The following is a 15,098-nucleotide window of genomic DNA, read 5'->3' as shown; positions in this document are numbered from 1 at the left end:
GTTGAGGTATATATTACAGCCTTAGTCTGCTTCTTATTCTAAAGTAGGGTGAAACGAAAATAAATGTGAAGACTTATTATCTTGTCTGCATCGGCCCACCCCCTTTAATCTTGCTTGCGGCAGAGCTTACCGGTCTGGTAGGTCAGCCAGTCAGGGACGTCAGTGATATACCAGTCCTCGCTGCCGACGGCAGTCGGAGCCCAGAAGGTATCCCAGGGGTCGACCGCGGCCTTGATCTGGAGGAGGCGGTCATAGTTGGAACCATAGAAAGCCTGGCTGAAGTTAGGTTCCATGACGTCCGCCTCGTTCAGGTAGCTGCCGCCTCCCGGGGAAACATCGCGCAGGCGCTGCATGATGTCGTCGGTGAGCTTCTTGTTGGCGGCCTTGAGCTCGTCCTCGGAGATGCCGTCGGCCCAGGCCACGCCAAAGATACCGTAGAAGACTGTGTCGCGCCAGGCGGGAAGGACGGCGCTGTCTGGGGTGTCGGGAAGAGCGGCGCCGTTCATATTGTACTGAATGAGGGCGGATCCGTCCTCTATAACACTGCGAATTGTGTCCATCGTCTTGTTGAGCAGCGCCTCGTCCTCCCAGTTCTTGCGTGGGAAGAGGCGGCTAGCAGTGTGTAGGTTGGCGTTGGCGACAGTCTCTGTGGGGAAGTGAGTCGACCACGTCTCGTAGAAGTTGTCATGCTCGAAATACTCTGGTGTGAAGTCGAATCCCATCTCGGTCCACTCGTCGAAGATGCCGGCGACCATGTCCTTGAAGTCGTCCAGCTCCATCCCAGGAACCAGCCAGGGAAGCATGCTCCAGGTGTAGCCGGCGCCGGTGCCGCGGCTGTAGATCTGCGAGTAGGCGTAGCTGCCCTGATCGGCCCAGCCAGGGAAGCGACGCCAGTAGGCGTAGAGAGCCTCGAAGAAGACGTCGTCGGTGTTGTTGGTGTCCGGTCCGGAGGCAATGTCCCAGGTGACACCACTGAAATTGAGCTTGGGGTGGACCTTGAAGGTCACGCTAGTGACGACGCCCCAAGTGGCGCCGCCGCCGCCGCGGAGGGCCCAGAAGATGTCTTGATTCTGTTGGGCGTTGGCGGTGACGAATCGGCCACTGGGCAGGACGACGTCGATGGAGAGAACGTGGTCGGCGGCCATGCCGTACTTGCCCGTCAGAGGTGAGTGACCACCGCCAGCGACGTAGCCGCCAGCGACACCCACGCCCTTGCACTCGCCGCCGACTGCGGTGACGCCGTGTTTGTCCGCGAAGGCATAGAGCTCGCCGACATTGACACCGGCGCCGACCTTGACCGCGGGACCGCTGTAGTCAGAGGACTGGTCGGAGTATTGCTCGACGAACTGGAGGTCCTTGAGGTTGTGCGTCCAGATGGACAGAGCACCGTAGCCGATCGACTTGCCGAGGAAGTCGTGGCCAGTGTTCTTGACAACGAGACGCACATTGGTGGAGCGGGCGAAGTTGATGGCGAGCTGAATCTGGGCGACACTGGAGGCGTTGACGGTATAGGTAGGGTAGCCGCCGATCTCGCAGGTCGCGCCGCTCACGTTGGCGTTTTGGGGCAAGCAGGTGAGGCCTTGGTATAGAGGAGACATGGCGGAGGTCGGATCGGCCGCGTGGACGGCATCATCGGTCCAGCCGGCCAGGATGGCCTGGCATTTGGCGTAGTCATAGTGTTCGCTGTCCTGATAGCAAGCAGCGCCGATGGGCACCGTCTTGGTGAGCGCGCCACCGGTCAGCAGGTCGAAGACGCGCCACACCGACTGGCTTGGGTACAGCAGGCCGCCTGGATATGTCTTGCAGCCATCGAAGGGACTCCGCTTCGATAGGCCCGACTCATTGGCGAATTGAAATAGTGATATGTTGCTGAGCTGCAACTGGGTCAGATTTGCCAGAACAGCATCCGTCAGCTGCAGGTCACCGCCGTTAACCTGCTCGGCAGCTGGTGCGACAGTGCCCTCGTTGGCTTCTGTGTGGCGGTGTCAGCATCATTGTCTCTTCGTGGCCATTGTAAAAACCATCAAGGTGTCTGTCCCGACGTACCAATAATCCTGCCATTGGTCTCGGACTTGATGGTCTGGGCGGAGCTGAAGTGTGCAAGCTGCAGCACGCTTCCGAGCAGCAGCACAAGCCGGCCGAGGAGGGCCATGGCTGTAGATCTTTCCTGGTGTCTCAGCCTCCAGGGTCAGAAATGAGAGGACAAAGGTCGGCAAGATAAAGGAGGGACTTGTCGGCCTCAGGAGAAGGGTACCATATGGTGAACCATTAAACTCAACCGGAGCCGCGGCGGTTGAATGGTTTATGAAAGGGACCGACGCAGCCTTGGCGTACTTCGGAGATTTTCCATACATTCGCCATGCGGCTATCGTTTTCCCGTGCCACACATACAGCACAGGAGGACCACGAGCGCAGTACCTAGGGCGGTCCTTACAGGGACCAGTAAGGGTACCAGTTTCTAGGGGTCCGGGGAGTCAGGATTTAGCTCGCCCCACCCTGAGGCAGTCAAAGCCAGTGTTATATGATCTCGGAGTAAAGTACTCCGACTGCCTGAGAAGCTCTGACTACCTCAGAACTGAATAGATTTTTGATGCCCTCTGCTTGACGGGTTGATGGGTCTGGGAGTCAGGGATTTGATGGGGGCCTGGTGTAATGCCATCCTGGTATGGATAGAAATTATCCGTGGGAAATGGGACGCAAACGGTCCCGTCACCACCTCCTATGGAGAGAGTAGTAGGTATCTGTACGGAGTACACCGTCATCTGCACTGGGTTGCGGAGATAAGCGAGGATGGAGAATGTTTAAGCGGAATAGGTGGGCCTGAATCCATTGGTCTGACTCGTAAGGTATCCACCGCCTGGAGATGAATCGACTCGTTGCGAGAGTGCGAAAGGATACCAGCTGCTGGTTGGCATTAGTTTCAATTAGCGTCAACAACTAATATAAAGACAAAAGTGATAGCGGACTTAAGTGACGCAGGTGATAAGACGCTGGGTTGGTGGAAGGTACGAGGTACGGAGCTCGACCAAAGTGCGCAGAGTACGGGAAGGTCATGCTTGTGTAAGATATACTGTATATATATTGCTTTATGGCATAAACTTCTCATAAGAAGTCGCGTGTTCTAATGGTTATGATTTGTCGTTCACATTTGTGAGCTAGTAGCTACTCCAGTAGTACCGACAAGGTTCCCGGTTCGATCCCGGGCGCGACTATTTTTGGCATCTTCACGGATGAAGCTTTTTTGGTCGAGATATCCTTTTACCTCTAAACGCATAAATTTATCCATCTCTACGCCGGGCAATGGCCTTGGCTCTACCGAAACTACACTGCAGTCCTTCGTAATATGAGAGCCTCTCGTTATGAGCTACGCTACAGAGCTTCAACGGGCTAGAGTACTCAGTAGCATGTCTTCAACGCTAGAGTCTATTCACGGCAGGCTAGTTGGCCCACAGGCCTTGTCATATATTAGAATAGTTCGTTAGATTATCAGTCGGTACTATCTTTCTATATTCAAATCTTTTTACTCGGTTTTGGGCATGAAAAATAAAAGATGTGAATACTACTTCAGGTGCCGAGCCGACTTGACTAAAGAGGCCCTGCCTATCGATTACCGCCGAGCTATGGACAGCTTCTTCAATACTTCGATGGTCTTGATGAAAATGAAGTTTCTCGTGGCTCTCCTACTTCTTTCAGTTGCCTTTGCCCAAGACACCGCTGCTGGACCGGATTCTGGCCCAGTACCCTTCACGGACGGAGCCGGTTGTTAATGGTGGATTGCTATGGTACGCAATCTAGTCCTTAGGTATCTGTCTCAAGTTGTGCTATTAAACATGTTCCTCTCTGTCAACCGATATTTACTTGCTATCACGACAAATCGATACATGTTTTGGTCATTCCTTGAGCAATTGCGTTGCTAACTATTTTTATTTCATTGAAGATAACTGTCTTGAGCACACCTCAGACTTGACCATACAATATAAATCCATTGTCAGAGAGCCCGAAGCTCAGAAGACCATACCTCGTTTTATCTAGATATACACTCGGATAGATAGATCAATAAATAGATAATTTGTTCCCTTTGCCCTTGACTTCCCACTATATGCAGGCCACAACAACTACAGGAATCCTTAGGTCGTCCATTTCACTTCATCTGACCGGCTAATCAACTTCGTTATGTCCTGTTGGGTACTCAGAATGTCAACCGTCGAGGTCCTTAGGATTGCTGATAGTACTCGAGGGCTTGCTTGCTAACAGGGCTATTCTAGTCTTAGCTTGTATTATAACAAAAGAAGACAAATCAACAACCAATCAAGTCGCGTGTTCTAATGGTTATGATTTGTCGTTCACATCTGTGAGCTTGTAGCTACTAAAGTAGTACCGACAAGGTTCCCGGTTCGATCCCGGGCGCGACTATTTTTTGCTTCCTGTTTATATATATCCTTGATACATTCTGATCCCTCTTCCTTTTTGGTGTATTCACTCTTAAAAGAGAGTATAGAAAACGTAAGAAACCTTGTATTAGCAATTGCTGCTGATTTGCTATAGCCGGTGTAGTTGTGGCTTCAAAAGATTGATGATATGCATCAACACTACCCACAAATATATAATGTTTGCTACGCTTCGCTGCGCAATAAAAACCAACTTGAACCCACTAGGGCAAGAGACTATCGTATGACAGGACAAACAGTCTGGTCGCAAATCTACCCCGACGCAGAAGATTTAATAATTATTACTGTTCTTTCACTTCACTTTCGTTTTTTATTTGCATATATGGGTACAAATTTCCTCTAAATATTCACGAAGCTGGCGATACCCAAATCCACCTTTACTATTATATATGCATACATGATAACCAGGACAATACCAATTAGCTCTAAATAACATTACCCCCTGCTCAAAATCCAAATCAACGTCTCGAAAAACAGCACAAAACACCAGTCTTGCCCAAAAACCATAAAGCGCCTATAAACCGGAAAACCGACAACGCGGAGGTAACCCAGAGTATGATCTTAAAATACCAGGCCGTACGGCCTGTCGAAGAAGTCTAGCAGAGTTCTCGTCAGCTAATATTGCTCACAGCAGGTTATATTCAACATACCGTCAAACAGAGATTCCTGATACCCTCATTGTTGATACAAAGTGCCAAGAATAAGTTGCTCAAGACCCAGAGTAACACGAGATTGGTCCGAAAACGTTTATACGAGTCATCCAGGTTGGCGTCCTCCTTCTCCTCGGGCGGCTGCCATGGGGAAAGAGCCCGTCTGACCGTGAACTCAAACTGAGTATCGATATCTGCCTGGGGTTTATCTAGCTCTTCAACGAAGTTCGTCTTTGCATCGGCCTTTTTGGTCTGGGCTGATGGGAGTGAGCCCGCTTGATCGGACCCCTTGGTACCCCAGGATACGTCGTGCCAGTTGCAGAAGGCGTAGACCATCAAGACGTTGATTGATGAGGGCATGCCTAGAAAATAGGCCCATGAGGACGTGAGCATGTGCCAAGGGTCAAGGTAGAGAATGCTGGATAGGAAATAGATTCCGTATGTTGAGACTAATGCGATCAGTACGAGTCCGCTGGTGGAAGTGAAGAAAGATCCGATGAAACCTCCGACCCCGTCGTCCAAATTGAGGTCCAGATTCCCACCGCTGAATGCCTGCGCTACAAGATAGAATGATAGAACGAGGATGTAGAGTTGCACGATGGAGAAGTAGATAAAGGAAAGTGTATATGCGACTTTCGATCTAGGGGTTTACTGTTAGCTTCCCAACTAAAGACCCATAACATGAAACATCAAGCAAGTTCTTACCCCTTCGGTCGATTTCCAAGGGCAAGGATGTATTGGAGCATGAGAAAGACAAGATAAGTGATCTTGACGAAGTTGTTAACGACAGGAGTCGCGTCATTCCCAAATGGCCAGCCCTTGTTTTTGTTTGTTGCGCTTGGAGTCCCTACAATATCCATGATGACAGAATTGGTCAACCAGTAGGATGCTGCTGCAAGTTAGCCCTCATTATATTGTCAAAGGTCCATAATAGTCCAACTTACCGAGGGAGAACCACGTCATGATGAGCTGGCAGATGTTGTAAAGTAACTGGACGTGAAAAGCAACCAAGCGAAGGAGGTTGTGTCCGCTCTTATAGATGCGATTGAAATGCATGACTGAATATAAACTTGCCGCGAAGGAGCCATTGAGCCAGCGTCGTCTTTGGCTCAGAAATTCTGCGGCGCCTATCGAAATCAGCACTCGCGCATGTTGGCATCAGACTGCAATGCCCTACCTTCTGGTACGTCTGTTTCCCCCTTTGAAGCTTTCACATATGTTAACGTCCACCTAGAGCCCGCCTTCGCAACGAGCTCAAAACATAGAATGCGGTCCTCAGCCAAGAACATATTCTTCTTGAATATATTCATTCCTTCGATTCCTTTTTTGCCTAGCTTCTGAGACAACGTATGATCCCCATGGAAGTACTGCTCTAAAGGCCGACCCATTATAGCTCGGTACCGGTAAGCAGAGAATGCGCCTGGTAGAACGCTGACATAGCCAAACGCGCTTTCCAAAGGCTTGTCCAAGATATTAGAAATTTTATATTCAAAGTTCTGCGCAGCGACCAGAGGATTCAAGAGTTTCTCCCAGCGTTCACCTAGGAGGGCATGAATCTCACCACATGCTCCTCCGAGGTTCTTATTATTATAAAATGCCTCCCAAAGAGCAAGTAGAGATTTGTGCCCTGGCTTCGTGCCGGCGTCGATCAAGATAACAACCTCAGGGTTCAGTAGCCTGCCAAATGCGTTAAAAAGCCATCGGTGTGAGTTGATCTTTTTGCTATTTTTCTGCTTCAGGCAAAATATTGTCTGGACTGGTGGCAGTGTTGTTGGCTCATCGCCATGCGGGCGAATCAACTGTTGTGACGGCGTGATGGACAGTTGAGTTGTGTATTCGAACTAATAATCACCAGTCAGCAAAAGATGGAAAGTACCATAGAGGGTAACGAACAATATGAGCAACAGTCTCTCTGCCATCTACATCGTGCTTCATGATTCCATCCTGGTAGACACCAACGGTGGCCAGGACATCAAGCGTATTCTTATCACAGGGGTCAATGCCATCGAAGACAAGACAAACAACGATTTTCTGCCAGGCTGGCCCTCCTTTATTCCAGAATTCTGTTTTCTTGAGATTAACGATGTCCCGAATATTTTGCATCACGCCGTGCAGGGTCCGCGCCGTGAGCACTTTATCCTCGTTGTAGTAAGTAATGGCGATAAGTAATTCTGTAGACCTGTTATACATGGACGGCCGTAGGTTGTATCCATTGCGTAGGGTGAACTCGTCAGGGTCGCAAGTCGCTGCTGTATCTGTAATCTGTTAGCTTCCTCAATCTGCTTTGACATGGATGCTTACATCTAAGATGTGTGAACTCTTCAGTAAATCCTTCCCCAGCGTCACGATATTTTGGTTGGATAGCATTCCGGATAGCGCTAGGTACTGGATAATCTACGCTCAGGACGCTGCCTTGGACCAAATTAATCCTTCGGGTAGGGTATCGACGAAGGGCACTGGGCGCTGGAGTTTGTCGCTGTCGCCACGAGTCCGGTGTTGAAGCATCATCTGAGTGTGTGAAGGTTGGAGATGAGGTAAACGGATCTCTGCTTATTGACTGAGGACTTCGTGGATGACTCGACTGCCACTTCGTACTAGGACTTCGTAGAGAGAGCTGTTCTGGAGTCTCATGGCTGAACGGTTGCGATTCAGGTTCATAGGCAGGATAGGGAGGACCCAAAGGAATAGAATGTAGTAAAGACTCCGCATGTTCACCGTGATATAGTCGGTCTTCGCGATCATACCTTTCCTGAGAAACAATTGAGTGTCAGAAGGCAGCCGCATCTTCGACCAGACCCAAACCATATCTTTTTGTGGTTGAGACTCACATTAGGCGAGCGACCTTTCCCCAGTGGCGGACTATTCTCAGTAGATACTTGGGAATATACCGATTGATCTGATTGCCCAAACTGGTTATCCATGATTTTACCGTTCTATAGTGAAGTAGCCGGCAAGTCTGAGTGCCATCAAATTACACAGGCTCTAGAGTTTTCCTATATCTCTAGCCCTAGTTTACTAGGAGACAAGTTAGGTAACAAGGCAAATACTCTACGAGACAATAGCTTCCATAATGCGCGCCCAGTGGACCACTAACTTCAAGGCTACTGATAATTCATGAGCAATGGTACTGTTGTTTTTAGGGTTTGGCCAACGGCACTGTGGGGCCGCCATGGGAATCATTCTGGAAGCAGATAAAAATAGCCGGCGATACTCTTCATTTTCCGAGCGCCGGCTTTTCCACCACTTTAGACCGAGAGATGAAGAACGAGAAAAAAAAAAAAAAAAAAAAAAACTCTGAGCGATGCACGCCGGGTGAAACTGGTCGTGACTTAGTTCCCCGAGCGCAGCTTCAGTTTCTCGGAACAAGCGAGATTGGTGCTATAACAGAGGCAGTTTGGTCATGGAAATTTGCTGTCAGCTCGGCGTTAGATGTTATATGTGCTTCGTATTCATCTATGTAAACCGCTAATACGAGAATCATTATTCAAGCTCATAAGTACAGACGCTTGACCCTACCAAACCAAGAAGCAGACCAAGAAACCTCTTACGATTGCCCGGGCTTGACACGTTAGCTCCAGACTTCCCCTTATCGCAAGCACCCGGCATATTCTCGATTGACTTGGCTAAACAGCGGGAATGGATCTGCATATACGACTCGATCAAGAGAGGGGAGCATATACAGAAAAAGACACTGTCTCTGGCCATATCTTCCTTCGTAACAAGTCGCCAGTCAATATCGCAACCATCACAGTCAAGTTGTCTGGGATAGCAACGTCACGACTAAGCTCTGGGAAATATATCGAGTCCCATCAGGTACGTCTATCGAGATTCACGAGCGAATAGTCGTTTCTTAACACTCCTCATATGCAGTTATTCCAAAGAGTTCAAAATGTTTTCCCACCTCATAAGATGTCGGATATGCCCGTTTCTAAAAACTTAACGGTCGGCTCTGGGACGCACATCTTTCCTTTCTCCCTCACGGTAGGTTTCACGACCTCAAGCAACATGCCAATCTCGAGCTCTTTTACTCATACACGTTTCGCGTTTCTTTTAGTTTCCTTCAACATCGGAATGCCATAAAATCAGCTTAGATGAGATCAAACCAAACCCGTCTTGCACGGGGTTTCTATATCGGAAGAACAGAACCCACCATCTTCTACGAAGGCTTCCACCCTCGACTGGAGACACTCTATCGACTTGGGAGGTCAGGTACTTTCTGAACGTGGCCGTGACAAAGACTGGTCTCTTAAAAGGAGTGGAGAAATTAGTTGAGTAGCCTGGATCCATAGGAAAAGCACATTGACAAATCATACTAACCACTCTGTTCTTCCCTGGCAGACTCGCAATATCCTTTTCTATCCCGTGCATGACTTTAGCCTTCCGAAAAGTATACTTGGAAGAAGGTGTCTTCTCTCCATCAACCATGATTCTGTCAACTCCAGCAGCCCGATAGCATATCAGGTTGACGTCGAACTTTTGAACGGACAGTGCTTACTTCTGGGCTATCCCATCCCATTGAAGATTAAACTTACGAAGGTCGGAGACAGAGACTGCTTTGTGTGGTTAAATGACTTCCAGACCATGCTTGTGGGATCAACGGAAACGCATGCATCTGGGCTTGTCGAAAAGGACACACAGTTCCAGGTCATACAAACCATGTCAAACATCCATCATGTTGTCTGCCATGATGGGGCTTCAAATGGGACTGAATTATCCATTGGAGATAGTCTCTGGAACAAGCATCGACTACCAATCGCTCTCACGCCATCGTTTGAGACTTGTAATATCAGCCAAACATATAAACTTGAAGTGAGGCTCGGTTTGCAAAGTGGCTACTCTAAGGTAGGGAAAACCATGGCCTATCTCGAGTTGTGCTAACGTTTGATGCAATCGAATAGTTCAGAACGACGATATTGGAGTTTAGTTTCCCCGTTTATCTCACGCCTCCACCGATGGATCCCGACCCGTATGAGGCGAAATGTGCTAAACTGTTCTAGTATATTTTTTTTCTTATGTATATTATATCTGGTTTTGGATGATTTTTTAAGCTGCGCTTCCCATGTCACGGAAAATGTTCTATGAGATAACCCCCCAATCGCATACTCCAAAGAGTTACCGTTCTTGTTTCATGACGGTGTCTAATCATTTCACTTAATTCCAACATATATTTATACTAATAATCCTTGTAAGACTAAATGGCTGGATCTAGCCCAGGGTCAGTAAATGTCAATTTTATCTTTTTGACTGTTCTCTTAGAAATTATTTTTACGTATCATTTTACATTTGAGCTTATAGGACTTGTATTAGGCCCATACGACCTATAAGCGTCACAGGGATGTGTTCTTTGCAGGATGTTTTGAGGGTTTCAGCAATTGACCGTGGAATGAGTTCAAAGAACGGTCAATCATATCTCTAGTAGGTTATGTAGAACATGGTTTAATATCGCTGTATATAGAAGGCTTTTAATATACACCTTACCTTAACAATAATATAGAACAGGGTACTTTTTCTCCACTTAGTTAACTACAGAGCAACCATGGGACTTCAGTCAAAAAGACATGACAGCCATCCAATGGTCTTAAGCGTGAGTGTATCCACTTTCTTGCATCGTCTGTTTGTTTTATCGCACGATAATAGGGGAATGTCATTGACCCAGGGGGCTTTCTGCATTATAGAAACAATGAGACACATAGCTCCACCCATGCTTCAAACATCCAATCCCTGAGCTGTCTATCATACTGGTTGCAGTGCGGCAACTTGGTTAGATGTGAATAAGTATACATGGAATCACCCAGACATAGTCAATGTAGCTTTAACCGCTGGTTTTTAACTCTCGATACCTGTCTAGTTATGTTTACAAAGGGCTTGGTTTACTCGTTTAGAGGCACCTTTGATCTCTTGTGGGTTGTCGTCATCCCTCTCTTGCTAGATTGACACATGCTTGGTTACTCTTCAAGACTTGCCCTGAACATTCGCAGTATAATGCAGTACCATCCTCTCAGTTTTGGTGACCTAGGTACCATGGTGCAGAATCCCTCTTCTCTTGTGAAGCCTAAAGATGGTTGGCATTTATGGAATTCCAGGTGCAGAAAAGACAACCTTGTTGAACCAGCTCAGAATGACCCTCGGCGAAGACGAATTCATGAACTTCGAGGGGCGCGATGAGATTGGTAAGCTCGTTTGTGGAGGTATAACATCCTTCAAAAAAACTGGATGATAGGTACCGTCAGGACTTTCGTGAACTAGCTATCAATTGCATCAAACACAAATGTATAGCACATGTTAAGGTCGGCGTGGTCACAGGCCACCTCATGTTCTGGAACGAAGGGGAGGAGTCTGGACCGGCTGTGCATACGCAGAACGATTTGGATACATATACTCATATCATTTACCTTGATGTGCCCAGAGGTGAAGGAGGCTTTGGTTGACCACTTGAAGAGCCAACACCATCTTGGAGTTTGGACTTTTGGAGATAGCACTCTTGACCTGAAAATGCTCTCTAGAGCCGACAAGGCCTTTTTTGTTGTAGGGGACGAAGAAAGTAGAAGTCGGTCTATGGATGAGGCCTTTAAAAACGCCATTGAGGATGATGGTCTGAAGGCAACGCAATGTCTTCGGCCGAGTCATGTACCTCGCCTAACCACGGCGATTCGTCCTGAATTCAAACTTCTCGACCCTCATTTTGTTGATTCCCTCCTGTCAGGCTGCGGTGAGCCCACCAAATTGAACGTCATTAGCGCCGATAAATTGAACCCAGGATCCGTCAAAATTCTGATGACGCCCATGAGAGATATGAGTGTTTAAGGACCACGTTTGAGGAGGGCACACCGTGACGTGGGTTGGTATTTAGCAACAACCTACCTCCCAGAGCTCATTGGAGTTGAAGATATCGCTATACCCCATGCCCAGGGCCATATGGCTACTGGCCATCAACTCTGCGGGGCGGACAATATTCTGATAGTAGTGTTAATGAGGGGTGGAGAGTCCATAATATTCGGGGTCAACAGGGCATTTGAGCGGGCCATGTTCGCTCATGCGAAGCAACCCACTGATCTTCAACACGACCATCTGAACGGCAGATTTGCTATCATTCTCGTTGAGTCAGTCATTAATAGCGGGCGGACTATCCAGGACTTTGTGCGGCATATCCGAGACTTCAACAAAAGATGTTCCTGTTGTGGTAATCACTGGGGTCATGCAAGCTGAATTTGTTTCCGGTGGAAGATTGACTGCTGCTCTTGCGGAATATATCAATCTCCAATTCATAACCCTACGTACTTCGGAGAACAAGTACAAGGGAACATGAGCCACTGACACCGGAAATCGTCTCTTCAACACTCTCCATCTACCCTAAGTTCTTCTTTGGTTTGTTTCTCTGCTGACTTATTCGTATTGTTAAACCTATACATACTCTCTTGATTTCACATTAGTTAAACAAATTGATAGCAACTTCATTTTCTAGGGCTTTTGTAACTGTGCTTCTGATATCTCCCTCCCCAGAGCCATTAAGGATAGAGATTGTCGCGCTGATTCTACTAGGTAGAATTATGTGGAAAGTCATAAATACGTTACTCATCAGCTATTTAACTGGAAAACTGTCATAGCTTTAGGTTTGTTGATTTTTAATATTGCTTGGTAAGCCCTTATTGCTAGTTAAATGGTGTTGAGAGCATTTATAATCGCCATACACGACATTCTTCCCAGCATTTGGTCTAGGCACAATGTGGGGAATAACAAGGACCCACGATGGCCATCTCAGCCGGTATTGTGTATGATTCAGTAGGATTCTTGATGGGTTCAGAAGAGTCATGACATCAATTTGACTTGCGTCGTCCGGTTCCATCCGCCTCGACTATGACGTCTCCCGGAATTACGGAGTTACGGCTATACACCCAGTACCCATTGGCAGTATACGAGCCAAATAAGCATGCTTTGAAAGCTTATAAAAAATCTTAAAACAATATGACTCTTCAATAATTGCCACCAATTAAATATATAAACTCATTATGGCAGAACTCCACAGGGAGGAATCAGGATGCGAGCATCAACACCAGGGCTGAATCGGACGAGCCCTAACCATGGAAACCATCCGCGATTCAACCTTTGGCAAGCTAGTGCGCGTCTTTACTGGGAATCGACTACTACGATACCCAGAGGAAATTGATCCGTCTCTTTGGACAGAATGTTTGAAGCCAGAACCCAGCGTCAGAGATGAAGAAGCAGCGACGTTGGCGGACACCGAGGAGGACACCTTCGGTCTATATGCCGTCATGTCACAGGCGTCACGAGCTTCGCGCCGTCTGAATTCCATAGCTTCAACCGCTGGCGTCAATAAAGGAACACCGCTCCTGGTGGACTGGCGTGGACCAGATGATCCTGAGGTACATATACATACTTGCTTCGCTGGGCCCGATTCCCCACCATTCAAATACTTACACTCATGTAGAATCCTCAAAATTGGAGCACAATCAAAAAGTTCCTTGTAAGTTGCCAGATCTGGATGTTGACGTTTGCCATCTACATCGGATCAGCGATCTATACTCCGGGGATTGAAGGTGTTTCGGAACAATTCGGCGTGAGTAGAGTTGCCGCAACACTCGGGTTGACGCTCTTCGTGCTGGGATATGGCCTGGGTACGTAACTATTCATAACTAACTACACACGCAACGATCAGCACACTGACAATTCTATCAGGTCCAATGGTCTGGTCACCTCTCTCAGAACTACCAACCGTAGGCCGAAACCCTACATACATCCTCACCCTCGTCGTCTTCGTCTTTTTCCAGTTCGCCGTCATCTACGCAAAGAACTTCGGCATGTTCCTGGCATTCCGGTTCCTAACCGGCTTTCTCGGCTCTCCAGCCCTTGCAACCGGTGGAGCATCCATGGGAGATATGTGGAACCCGAAAGTGCGCGACTACATGATCGCCATTTGGGGCTGTTTCGCCATCTCAGCGCCCGTCCTGGGCCCTCTCGTCGGCGGCTTCGCTTCGTCGGCGAAAGGATGGACATGGACTATCTGGCAGCTGCTCTGGGCTAGCGGGTTCACTCTGGTCCTACTGTTTTTCTTCCTCCCGGAAACCTTCACGCCCAATATCCTGTGGCGACGAGCACGCCGCGTACGGAAGATCACGGGGAATTCGAACTACAAATGCGAAGCGGAAATCGAGCTCAGCCACGTCAGACCTAAGGTAAGTAACAGCAACAGCCCAGCCCAACCCTAACAACAATCACCTAACGAAAACCAAATAGGACGTCCTCTTCGAAGCCGCCATTCGCCCATTCCAACTCTGTTTCCTCGAACCAATCGTCTTCTTCCTAAACCTCTACATCTCCCTAATCTACGGCATCCTATACATCTGGTTCGAAGCCTTCCCGATCGTCTTCAGCGAAATCCACGGCTTCAACGCGGGCCAAACCGGCCTCGCCTTCCTCGGCATCCTAATCGGGGCAATCCTCACAATAATGGGCTACTTCTACTGGAAAGCGAAGTACCAATCTCAGCACTTCGACCAGAACTGGAACATCGCACCCGAACACCAGCTCCCACCGGCGTGCGTAGGGGCGTTCGCACTCCCGGTTTCGCTGTTCTGGTTTGGATGGACGGGGAATTTCCAAAGCGTGCATTGGATAGTGCCGATTCTTGCGTCGGTGGTTTTCTCGGTGGGGGGGTGTTTGATCTTTAATGGGATCTTTTGTTATCAGGCTCATGCGTATCCGAAGTATGCGGCGTCGGTGTTGGCGGGGAATGATTTTATGAGATCGTCGTTTGGGGCTGGCTTTCCCTTGTTTGCCACGGCTATGTTTCATAATCTTGGAGTCGGCTGGGCGTGTACGCTTCTCGGCTGCTTGACTGTGTTGTTTGTGCCGTATCCCTTTATTTTGTTGCGATTTGGGAGGAGGTTGAGGATGGCGAGTAAATATGCCAGGCATGATATCTGATTTGTCTCGGTTTGAATGTATGTATGTACATATACTAGTTTACGAATTTTGGATGCGA

At 48.2% G+C, this 15,098-nt stretch overlaps 5 protein-coding genes and 2 non-coding genes across 7 annotated transcripts; 5 read left to right on the top strand and 2 right to left on the bottom strand.

Moving 5' to 3' along the window:
* Window positions 1-30: 30 nt before the first annotated feature.
* On the bottom strand, window positions 31-2,382 carry BDV38DRAFT_114802 (FAD-dependent oxidoreductase). The gene is made up of 2 exons (XM_032051021.1): window positions 2,047-2,382; window positions 31-1,972 (listed from the first exon to the last, which is right to left on the bottom strand). The coding sequence occupies exons 1-2, from the start codon at window positions 2,150-2,152 to the stop codon at window positions 105-107; spliced, it is 1,974 nt and encodes a 657-aa protein (XP_031912443.1). The 5' UTR covers window positions 2,153-2,382; the 3' UTR covers window positions 31-104.
* A 728-nt stretch (window positions 2,383-3,110) lies between these two features.
* On the top strand, window positions 3,111-3,212 carry BDV38DRAFT_t157. The gene has a single exon. It is a non-coding gene; the product is annotated as a tRNA-Val (tRNA).
* A 1,099-nt stretch (window positions 3,213-4,311) lies between these two features.
* BDV38DRAFT_t158 lies at window positions 4,312-4,413 on the top strand. Its single transcript has one exon. It is a non-coding gene; the product is annotated as a tRNA-Val (tRNA).
* A 280-nt stretch (window positions 4,414-4,693) lies between these two features.
* BDV38DRAFT_294002 (chitin synthase-domain-containing protein) lies at window positions 4,694-8,019 on the bottom strand (the record flags this gene model as incomplete). Its single annotated transcript, XM_032062402.1, has 9 exons — window positions 4,694-5,044; window positions 5,099-5,738; window positions 5,804-5,987; window positions 6,043-6,225; window positions 6,276-6,939; window positions 6,992-7,353; window positions 7,400-7,692; window positions 7,843-7,847; window positions 7,927-8,019. 9 exons carry the CDS (start codon window positions 8,017-8,019, stop codon window positions 4,907-4,909), a joined length of 2,562 nt encoding a protein of 853 aa, XP_031912442.1. The 3' UTR covers window positions 4,694-4,906.
* Window positions 8,020-8,734: 715 nt separating this feature from the next.
* Window positions 8,735-10,095, top strand: BDV38DRAFT_272191 (uncharacterized protein; the record flags this gene model as incomplete). Its single annotated transcript, XM_032057444.1, has 5 exons — window positions 8,735-8,911; window positions 8,969-9,141; window positions 9,242-9,365; window positions 9,437-9,940; window positions 9,997-10,095. 5 exons carry the CDS (start codon window positions 8,735-8,737, stop codon window positions 10,093-10,095), a joined length of 1,077 nt encoding a protein of 358 aa, XP_031912441.1.
* Window positions 10,096-11,156: 1,061 nt separating this feature from the next.
* On the top strand, window positions 11,157-11,902 carry BDV38DRAFT_284125 (uncharacterized protein; the record flags this gene model as incomplete). Its single annotated transcript, XM_032060200.1, has 2 exons — window positions 11,157-11,268; window positions 11,505-11,902. 2 exons carry the CDS (start codon window positions 11,157-11,159, stop codon window positions 11,900-11,902), a joined length of 510 nt encoding a protein of 169 aa, XP_031912440.1.
* Window positions 11,903-13,176: 1,274 nt separating this feature from the next.
* On the top strand, window positions 13,177-15,040 carry BDV38DRAFT_272190 (MFS transporter; the record flags this gene model as incomplete). The annotated part of the gene is made up of 4 exons (XM_032057443.1): window positions 13,177-13,479; window positions 13,545-13,731; window positions 13,793-14,289; window positions 14,351-15,040. The coding sequence occupies 4 exons, from the start codon at window positions 13,177-13,179 to the stop codon at window positions 15,038-15,040; spliced, it is 1,677 nt and encodes a 558-aa protein (XP_031912439.1).
* Between the last annotated feature and the right edge of the window lie 58 nt (window positions 15,041-15,098).

Source organism: Aspergillus pseudotamarii (genome assembly GCF_009193445.1).
Source record: "Aspergillus pseudotamarii strain CBS 117625 unplaced genomic scaffold BDV38scaffold_35, whole genome shotgun sequence".
Classification (NCBI taxonomy): Eukaryota; Fungi; Ascomycota; class Eurotiomycetes; order Eurotiales; family Aspergillaceae; genus Aspergillus; species Aspergillus pseudotamarii.
Note: the sequence above shows the minus strand (reverse complement) of the source record. Positions and strands in the feature narration are given on the sequence as shown.

Excerpts from the sequence above, each read along its gene's own strand:
- BDV38DRAFT_114802 (XM_032051021.1), bottom strand. The coding sequence starts at position 2,152 with ATGGCCCTCCTCGGCCGGCTTGTGCTGCTGCTCGGAAGCGTGCTGCAG. Across the intron at positions 1,973-2,046 it reads GACCAATGGCAGGATTATTG|AAGCCAACGAGGGCACTGTC; the intron begins GTACGTCGGGAC and ends ACCGCCACACAG.